At 41.1% G+C, this 10356-nt stretch overlaps 3 protein-coding genes across 3 annotated transcripts; 2 read left to right on the top strand and 1 right to left on the bottom strand.

The window, feature by feature from the left end:
- Positions 1 to 513: 513 nt before the first annotated feature.
- On the bottom strand, positions 514 to 2839 carry ATC70_006109 (FAM50A protein; the record flags this gene model as incomplete). Its single annotated transcript, XM_064825390.1, has 2 exons — positions 514 to 2590; positions 2655 to 2839. 2 exons carry the CDS (start codon positions 2837 to 2839, stop codon positions 514 to 516), a joined length of 2262 nt encoding a protein of 753 aa, XP_064680767.1.
- Positions 2840 to 3291: 452 nt separating this feature from the next.
- On the top strand, positions 3292 to 6968 carry PRN1_2 (RNA pol II transcription cofactor; the record flags this gene model as incomplete). Its single annotated transcript, XM_064825389.1, has 18 exons — positions 3292 to 3433; positions 3491 to 3837; positions 3892 to 4016; positions 4073 to 4108; positions 4170 to 4246; positions 4307 to 4554; positions 4614 to 4760; positions 4811 to 4918; positions 4978 to 5190; positions 5253 to 5298; positions 5350 to 5488; positions 5575 to 5628; positions 5696 to 5974; positions 6028 to 6109; positions 6175 to 6270; positions 6321 to 6426; positions 6491 to 6733; positions 6793 to 6968. 18 exons carry the CDS (start codon positions 3292 to 3294, stop codon positions 6966 to 6968), a joined length of 2664 nt encoding a protein of 887 aa, XP_064680766.1.
- Positions 6969 to 8579: 1611 nt separating this feature from the next.
- Positions 8580 to 8831, top strand: ATC70_006107 (uncharacterized protein; the record flags this gene model as incomplete). Its single annotated transcript, XM_064825388.1, has 1 exon — positions 8580 to 8831. One exon carries the CDS (start codon positions 8580 to 8582, stop codon positions 8829 to 8831), a length of 252 nt encoding a protein of 83 aa, XP_064680765.1.
- Between the last annotated feature and the right edge of the window lie 1525 nt (positions 8832 to 10356).

Genomic DNA, 10356 nt, shown 5'->3' with positions numbered 1-10356 from the left:
AATAGCTTGATCGAGTCTAAAATCATCAAAATTTGGCCAATCTGAAACAGACAATGATTTTGGGTTTGAATTAATTTTGGCGGCTGGCGGGGCTGGCTGGTAAACTCAATGCCCTTTCCATCATGAAGGCAATACAGTAATAGATGCTTTTGAAGCGTATGAAAAGTAGGTGGCAAGTCATAGAACTATTGTTCATCATGCCATTTTCTTGCATTCTATATTTAATAACGTTAGTGTGGACATTGACGATTCAAGGGCTGGATAACATGTCTGCAGTAAGTAGTGAAGTCTCTGCGACTTTATGTCGTTGTTCAAAGAAAACGTTGACAGCATTGGGCCAGAGGAAAGACGGTAGAAATAGCAGTGGTTTTTGTTGATTGATTGTAAAATCATTAATCATATATGAACCAGGCCTGACAGATGCCTTGAAATTCAGTTTCCGTATTAGGATTGTAACAGTGTCTAGGGATTGAAGAGCATTTTTTTAAGTTATGACGAGCGTCTTTATTATGCTTATAAAGCTAAAATGGTATTCACAAACTTCTCCACCTTATCCTCATCTTGTCTGGCCATCTCAATGATCATCAGCAGCTTTTTAACGCCTATTGTCAGCTTTTGATCCATGTTGGCTTGTTTCAAAACGGATAAAGCTCTTTCTCTCTCTGCATCATTGAATAATTCCAGCTGCTGCAAAACGGTATCCACGCCCTCCAAACTGGTAATAGTAGGCACATAGATTTCAGCCGAGAATTCGTCCGTCATGTCCATTTGATCCAAGATTTGACGTTGCGTGGTAGTAGCCAAAATCAACAAACGACGATCCTTAGGTGGCTTCTTCTTCAGCAACACCAAGAGTGCTTGCAAAACGGAATTGGAGAAACGAGGGCCAATAGGCACATAGTCCAACAGACGCTCAATGGCATCAATGACTATCACACTGATAGGGGATTTGTAAGAGTCGTTAAAGATCTTGTTGATCTCAGTCACCTTGGCTGTTTCAGACATGCCAACCATGGTTTCAGGGGAAATCAGCTTGATAAAGGGGAAATCACTTTGCATGGCAATAGTAGCAGCAAGTGCTGTCTTACCGCTACCAGCAGGGCCGTTCAAGAGCACACTGACCAAGGGCGTGCGAGAAGACTGACGCACTTGATCCACGTAGAGACGGCCATCTGTCAGGATCTGCTTGACAGAGGGACTAAAGGGAATGATGTGATTTTGCACGCATTGTTGCAACTCGGCTTCAGATACACCAAACGCAGGTTGCACTTCCTTGAGCGCATTCAAGAAATCGTCCATACTCACCTTCATGTTCTCCACATCAGCAGAGATGCCGGCCATAGTACCCACTTTGATATGTCTACTGAACGCATAAGAGGAAGCCGCCTTAACAACACCAGAGATCTCAGCACCACTGTAGTTCTTGGTCAGTTCGGCCAAATCATCCAAATTGACATCGCTCTCCAGGACATCGTTGGTTCTCATCTTGCCGGTATGGATCTTGAGGATCTGCAGGCGGCCCTTCTCATCAGGCAAGCCAATTTCCATGTGCACTTCCAAACGACCGGGACGCAGCAAGGCCTCATCAATCATGTCCTTTCTGTTGGTCATACCAATGATCAAGATGTTGTTGAGTTGCTCCACACCGTCCATTTTAGCCAGCAATTGATTGACCACAGAATCACCCACACCCGTGTCTCCACTGCGACTACCACGCGACTTACAGATGGCATCCAGCTCATCAAAGATGATGATATGAAGGCCAGACTCTTCACCCTTGGCACGGTACTCTTCCTCAGCATCAGCAAACAGCTTGCGCACATTCTCTTCCGACTGACCCACAAACTTGGATAACACTTCAGGACCACTGACAATTTTGGGTTCCTTGGCATTCAGCATTTTGCCAATTTGACGAGCCATCAACGTCTTACCCGTACCGGGAGGACCGTAGAGCAAGATACCCTTGACATGTTGCACACCTAGTTTCTCGACCAAAGCAGGTGGAAAGATACGAGAGGCAAAGGCACGACGGAAGATAGCATTGAACTCGTCATCCAGGCCACCGATACCGAGGTCTTCAAACTGGAAGTCAGGCTTGATCAAAGCTTTAGCAGCCATGGCTCTCTTCTTGGCTTGCTTCAAGTTTAAAAACGAGCCTTCTATCTTTGTAAATTCTACATTGGTTTCACGCATTAATATACCACGCACAGCGTCTGATTTCTTTTCTTGATGTGCATCCACTTCGCCCTTTTTCAGCACGTTCAGGTCCACGACATCCAAGTCATTGACAGTGGCTCTAAACTTGACGCCGCAGTACTCGAATACCAGAAATTGGCCCTTGGTGAACATTTGGTTGTGAAAGTTGATGGAGAAGGCTTGTGCAAGATCTTCTTCTTTGAACTCATCAGGCAGTCTGTTGCTGCGTTGAAAAAAATCGATGTCCATCTTCAAGTTGCCTAGATAAATGTCCATTCCTTCAGAGTGAATGTCGTAAGGGTCAACCGTAACACGTTGTCCAAGGGAGAAGGAAGCCCAACGACGAGAAGTGCCGTTGATACCAATCTGGCCTCTCTGAATGCTTCTATCGACACTGTTTGTATGCTGTAAGTTAGTCATAGTCTCATGACTGGACTGCATGATAGGGCTCTTCTTACCGTACAGACAAAACGAATTGGTGAGCAATCACAACGTAGTGCACTTTGGGGTCAATCACACCAGGAGCAATGTAAGCAAAGTTGGTTAATGCAGCAGCATCTGTAGGACATTGGACGACTTCAAATAGGCCAGAGTCTTCCTTTTCGCCATAATGACGCTGATCATCATAACGAGAATAATCCATTATAACGAGGGAGAAAGAGTTGTGTATTCTCGAAACTGAAACGATTTGAGTTTTTATTGGCAATTTACCACTGCGCTAATACAAATTGGACATGCGCATGGCGTAAGGGCATTAACCATTGAGGTACACACACACACACACACACACACACACACACACACACACACACACACACACACACACACACACACACACACACACAATTTGATTATGCCAGTAGTTTAGAGTACCATGCTTTTGTGAGTGAGTCGATATGGTCTCTTGTTGATAGTATACACGCTATTGCTCTAGAATGCTTCAAGTGTGTGTGTGTGTGCTGTTATTGTGTGTGATATAAACAACTGCTTCACATTAGCATGATTGGATGACAGCTAGATCCATAAAGATTGATGTATCAACAGCTAAAACACAGTTCTTTTTCTTTTTTTTTTCGAATCATATCAATCAAACTAATGGAGACCATTCTGTGCCTTCAATGGAAGCAAAGCGCTTCACTTGGCAGATTGGGATGTTGCTACTATTCAGGCACCAATCTAGAGTTGCAACTGATGGAGGACACTGTGGAATCTGACAAGTTTGAGTACACTTCCATGCGTATGTTTGCTGTTAAGCGCATTAGCAGTTGATAGATGATCTAACACAGCTTACTAGTGCTTGCTCAATTGTCACCTCAAACAATTATCCTCCCAGACCCTTCTGATGAAAACCTAGTAGAGTTCTTGACAAGTGAACATGGAGCAACTGCTACTTTGATCAGGACAAGTAACAAAGAGTTTCTGTTTGACAAGGGACGTATAACACTATTGAACTGGTACATCAGCCACATCAACCAGCAGCAGGAGCAGCAGCCATCAGCCAACACTGCTATATACACTGACACAGAAGATACCGGCATAGAAAACCATCACATCTACTTTCGAGACCATGAAGAGGGCATCAAGACGCATGCGTATTTACAGATGGAGGGTCTTATTGAGCTGGAGGAGAGCCAGTTGACTGTGAGTGTATACTAAGAATAGGCAGGGATCAGAATAGAGGCTAACGTATGCTAGATTGGTTGTGCTGGTGTGCTGCTGAAGCATTTGGACAAGTTACAACAAGAGCGCAATATGCAAGAAGACGAGACTGGAGTGGGGCCAGAAGTAGTTCAACCCACTGTTATCAAGGCATTCTCATGGTAGGTGTAATGTAGTGATAGGTTTCAATGTGCCTACCTCTTATGCAAATCTACAGTAATAGATACATGCAAGTCAATTCAGACACAATGAGGCAAGTAGAGACAATACTATACACCCTTTTCGATACTGTACCCTACTTACAAGGCAAACAGATCATTGTGTATATTTGAATCAGAAAGACATCCCAACATGCATCAAATCCAAAAAAAAGAGATCCTGTCGCTGTTTGGTACGATGCGACTAAAGCCTGTTTATACAAATGCAGTCTAGTAACGGTAATATGGCATAGGCTTACTAAACAAGACAACAAGCGTGTTGGGTAAAGAAATGCTGAGAGAATGGGTATCTCGTCCAATGACCGACAAAATGGCCCTCGAGGATCGACATCTAGCAATTGGCTTGTTTATGGCGTCCGATATGCGTGATAAAAGCATAGCACTGAGATCCCATTTGCGACACATCAAGAACATCCATCGACTCTTGGTCAGAGTAAGGGAGAGCAAAGCAAAGACAAATGATTGGCAGTATATTTTAAAGGTATTGATACGAAGCTGTATTTATATGCGTACGTGGCTCATCATTTTATATACACACAGTTTGCATACTACACCATCTGCATCTTCAACGCACTTCAACCCATCTTCAATAGCCCATACGCCCAATGTCTACTCATCCAAAAATTCAAAAAGCGATCATCTACTGTAAAGGCAATGCAAGAAGCAGGCTCTGTTATTGACAGTATCGTAAGCAGGTGTTTTGTAGTTACGAATTGTGTTTAAACCGTGCGCTTTAGATTGATTTCGGTGCAAGTAAAGCAGAAGCTCAGACCATCGTCAAGAAAGGAGTCGATAATGAACTGGACATGTTAAGAGAAGAATACGAAAAGCTGAACGATACGTTGGTAAGTAGAGTTGATATCAGAATGTGGTCCGAGTTATGTATTCACAGCGATGTGCATAGCTTCGAGTGTCGCAGGAGATCGGATCGGCATTACCTATTGGTCTGAGTGCTGCCTTGAATGTGGTTTATTTTCCTCAATTGGGCTATCTGATTACCTTGCCTCAGTATCATCTACAACGCAACTCTGGATTGAGTAGTGCAAGTAGTAGTTATTGTGATAATAGCAACGTTACTGAATACTACCAGAGAAATTTGCCAGGCTTTGAGCTTCAGGTAACAGCTGGAATACAGGTGCTGTTGTTCTTTCCTACATCATTGACTCTTGTCTATTGTAGTTTTCGACAGCAGACAACTTGTATTACAAAAATGACAGGACAAAAGGTTCTATAATGCGCCTCCAAGCAAAATAACTCTACTGACCCAACTGTATAGAACTGGATGCTACTCTGGGAGATCTCCATGCCATGATTTCAGACAGAGAAATAGAGATCTTACAAGAGCTATCAACTACAGTCCTACAGTATTCAACACAATTTATTGAAATCTCTGAAGCTTTGTCCGAACTTGATTGGTAAATCTGTTGGTGTATTCATTGAACGAAGTAAGCTAACCCCATGCAAGCATACTTTCTCTGGCAGTGGTTGCGCTACAATTCAGCTACGTCAAACCCAATTTGACTATGGACAACTCACTTGATGTTGTAAAAGGAAGGTATGATAAAACAAGCGGCGAGAAAGTAAGGTAGCGAACAAAAGGACCAATGGACTAGTACTATCAGGCATCCATTGCAAGAGCTTTCTGTTGGTATTTTCATTCCAAATCATACACACCTCAAAGGCGGCCAAGGGTTCAAGAGTCAGCGCCCAGATGTCCAATACTCAAGCGCATTCGATAGCTTGCGAGATACAGCATCTTCTCGCCTCAATTCAGCAGGCAGAGACAGAAGGATGGGTGATGACACCAATAGCATTCAGATCGTAACAGGAGCCAACTTCTCTGGCAAAAGCGTGTATTTGAAGCAAGTGGCTCTCCTTACATACATGGCACATGTTGGGAGGTAAGTTTGGAGGTTATACAAAGCATTTTGCACGCCATTGATTGTCTGTACAGCTTTGTACCTGCAGAAAGAGCTACTATTGGCATCACAGACAAGCTATTTACTCGAATCCAGACATCAGAAACCGTTTTAAAGGTAAAATATCTCAAAGCAGGGGGAGCTATAGCACTTGCCAAATCATTCACATGTATCTATATTAGCCTCAAAGCGCCTTTGCATTCGATCTACAGCAAATCAACCGAGCTTTGCAAAATGCAACATGCCAAAGCTTGGTTATCATTGATGAATTTGGAAAGGTGATGTTTATTCAGGTAATATTACGGTTTGTACTCATCCCTACAACTAGGGAACCGATATAGCAGATGGATCAGCATTATTCTGTTCTGCTCTAGGCTATTTTCTTTCCAAAGGTGATCAATGTCCCAAAGTGATTGCTAGCACACATTTCCATGGTATGATCATTGAATACAATGCGGTTTGGATTTTCTGTATCAATTCGACTTGATTTGTATATAGACCTTGTTTGCAAAAACATCCTTTCGGTTCAAGATGGTATCACATTATCTCAAACTGAAATCATGAGCCAAAATATGCAGAATCAAGACAATAACAAAGAGGGATTACATTTGGAATTAGTGCCTGGAAAAGAGAGTGAAGTCGTGTTTCTGTATCGCATTGTGCCTAGTAATGGCGATTCAAAATCACATGGTCTGTGGTGTGCAAGTATTGCAGGATTTCCAGCTCATACCATCGAAAGAGGTATATGTAGACATATCATGCCATCTCGATTTATTGACTCATACTTATATTATGACAAGCCGCGTATCTCACTCGCAAATTCAAGAACATGGAGCCCATTGAAAAGATACAAACCGAGCAAGAGGAAGAAAAGTATAGGCTGTTGGAGATCATACGCGATGATTTCGTAACAAAAAACATCAGTGATCAGGATATTTCACAATTGATCCCTTCCATAAACTCCATCTTTATCTAAAAAAATTTCAATTGCTAGTCTTATTTAGCCAATCCAAATAAAAGCACCATTGCAAGATACCTTTCTGCCTTTCAGAGGCAAAATAAGTTGTAAATGTTACAACTATAGCAGCCGAATTCTTTGCTTGTATTTTTTTTTTTTTTTTTTTTTTTGCATTAGGCATTACTGTTGTATAAAATCGTTTCAAAATTGTCTATAGCTCATCAATTACTGCCCTTCTATGGGAGACCAACACGAGCTTTGAATAGTAATAGCAACGACAGTGTTTATTTAGTGATCTACGGTTAATACAGTGGACCAGAGCTTCTTTCAGGGCGTGTATCACACTATCTATTTCATAAAATATGGATTTTTGGATTAGAACGGTCAGGGCTCCCTTGTTGCTGGAGAAAATGACACCAGGTTATAGAAATAAAAGAATCTGACGAAACAGATCACCGCCACGATCAATGAAGATCTCGTCTTGATTGACGATAACTTGTTTGCTGTCTACAGTTAATTCATGAAAAATCTGGAATCGGCTTTCATCTTAGAATCCAAAGAACTTTGCTTCATGATTGAATGTCTTGAGATAAGCATCATCCTTGAAACGCACTTGCCATGTTCAAAGGTAACACATGATGCCTTTGAAACCTTTGGATCTCGATCAATTAAGAAATACACGTTGCCTTGATTAGCGATTCTGATCGAGTCTGGTGGAGTCTCGTTGTGAACAAATCTGTTAAAGTAAGGTGAGCTCATGGGATTCTCGTATTTAGCAATGAAGGCTTGTCCACAAACATTCAGTTTGATATATCCATAGCTTGACATTGCTTGTAAAACGATGTAAATGGAAAGAAGAGAGAAGAGATAACCTAGATGTACATTTATTTGAGGCAGGTATTTATATGATAATTTGAAGGTCAAGCAGCCAACTGTGGTCAGGGTGATTACCAGTATTCATACTACGTCTAACATGCTCTATACTCAAACAAGCAATTACCTGTATTAATTGTCAGTGTTTCCAAATAGGAGTAGCTTTCATCATTGGCAGGCTGCTCTTTCAAAGTTTTCGATTACATCCGTCATTACGTTTGCTAGCCAGGCTAACTGGCGCTATCAGATATAAGACTACACTTCAAAAGCAAACAAAAGTAGCCTAGCTCATTGGTGATAATTTTCAATGTATAAAGTTCTTTTTTTTTTATTATTATTATTAGCTCTAGAAGCATTGTTAACCCTCAAGAAAAGTCTGATGTTCATTCTTGTCAGCCAAAACTCGATTAAAATGCCGCCCGTTTTCTTTACTCGGGATGGTAATTTTCGATCAATTTGCGACTTGTTTGATCTCTTTTGCAAGATCCGACCATGTAAGTTGTACAAATTACCATATACTTCCTTAAGCTTCTACCTATTCTCCTTCAATCCCGAACTGTATGGTATAGACTTATCCATCGAAAAATTCCCTCCAAATCGATCCTCCACCACTTCATCCCCACAACTCACCCTTCACCTTCGTGTCCTCTCTGTTTGACCCAGAGCCCGGAGGATATCCAACATTTCTTCTTTACTTGTCCTCTCAAACTCGCTGTATGGCGGTTCCTCGCCACTACATACCTATCCCACACACCGATGACCGACGACGTCCTTCTCCCATTCCTCCACGGCATTCAAACTCTATCCATAGCTGAACCCACTCGCTCTGCCTCCTTACCTTTTCCAGAGCTTACCGTTTACCAAGTTTTCGCTACCAGTCTACTCTGTATATGGCAAGCCCACTGGCGCTCCATCTTCGACCATGTCCCTTTTGTCACTCTCAACGTTAACACATCTATTGCCCGTTCTCTGTCTCGCTTGGAATCGGAATTACAGTTTGATTTGTAAGTATGTACCCCCACGTATTTTATGGTCGTATTCCACTTCCTTGCTTCCCTTTTCATTTCCTTGCCTTTAAAAATATATCCAGTCTTCTTCTTCCCTCATCATGACATTTAGAGGACTTTAAATAAAAAATGGAGTACAACTCCCCTACAAAAAAAAAAAAATACTTCCTTAAGCTTCTTTGAAGTACTTTTTAAGGCGCATCCAATGGTGCTAATTACGAATAGTGTTTTGAACAAACTTATTGAGCAATTTTATGAAACATGAAGTCAGTTTTTTTTTGCGAAAAAGTCGAGATTCTGCATAAGAAGGTTTCCCAAATGTGATTTCAGGGGTTGCCTTGGATTGAGAGAAACATCTTGATATAATATCATAACATAATAAATGTTCAGTACTTTTGCACTTTACAATCCTAATATGGAACCTGAGTTTCAAGGCATCTATCAGACCTGGCTCATATCATAACATAATAAATGTTCAGTACTTTTGCACTTTACAATCCTAATATGGAACCTGAGTTTCAAGGCATCTATCAGACCTGGCTCATATGAGAATAATGATTTTACAATCAATCAACAAAAACCACTGTAATTTCTACCCTCTTTCCTCTGCTCAATGCTGTCAATGTTTTATTTGAGCGACGTCTCAGAGCCTCAGAGATTTCATTACTTACTGCAGACATTTTATGCAACCCATGCATTGTCAATGTCCAGACTAACGTTATTAAATATAGAATGCAATAAAATATCATTATGAACGATATAGAAGGCAATAAAATATCATCATAAACGATAGTGCTATGACCTGCCACCTACTTTCTATACGCTTCAAGAGCATTTACTACTGTATTGCCTTATGAAAAGGGCATGAGTTTGTCAGCTGGCCCCACAAGCCAAAATTAATTCAAATCCAGAATCATAGTTTGTTCCAGATTGGACATATTTTGATAATTTTGTACTCGATCGAGCTATTTTTGCAGATTCGACTAAGTGAAGTATGATAATCACCCCATGCTTCCTTAAGCTTTCCTGGAGTACTTTTCAAGGCGCTTCCAATGGTACTAAGTAAAATAGATGTTTTGAATACACTTATTAAATGATTTGTAAAGATATGAAAAGAGGTTTATGGCCAAAATGTCGAAATTTTATATATCAAAGTCCCACAAAGATAATTTCAGAGGTTGCTTTGGATTGATAGAAACATTTTGATTCAAGATATACCATAGTAAAAGTCTCCATTATCAAGATGAAAAATGCGATCGTTTGATTTTCGATGAAAACCATGAGGGATACCTCATGCTTTTTGGTCGATTTTTGACCATGTTTTTTTGGTCCCCAAAAAGTCGAGCAAAAGTGTCAGAAAGTAACTGCCAGATGAAAGCAACCATTTGGGGCTATTCTGACGATCTAAAACGGCCTTGAACGCAAGAAAATTCAGCTCAAATGCACTCATTTTTTGCTGTATTAGGGACACTAAGGACTAAAAAGTGGGAATACCAGTATGCTGCTTGCCCGTATATGAAGTAACT

This window comes from Mucor velutinosus (genome assembly GCF_035048745.1).
Source record: "Mucor velutinosus strain NIH1002 chromosome Unknown tig00001544, whole genome shotgun sequence".
Classification (NCBI taxonomy): domain Eukaryota; kingdom Fungi; phylum Mucoromycota; class Mucoromycetes; order Mucorales; family Mucoraceae; genus Mucor; species Mucor velutinosus.
Note: the sequence above shows the minus strand (reverse complement) of the source record. Positions and strands in the feature narration are given on the sequence as shown.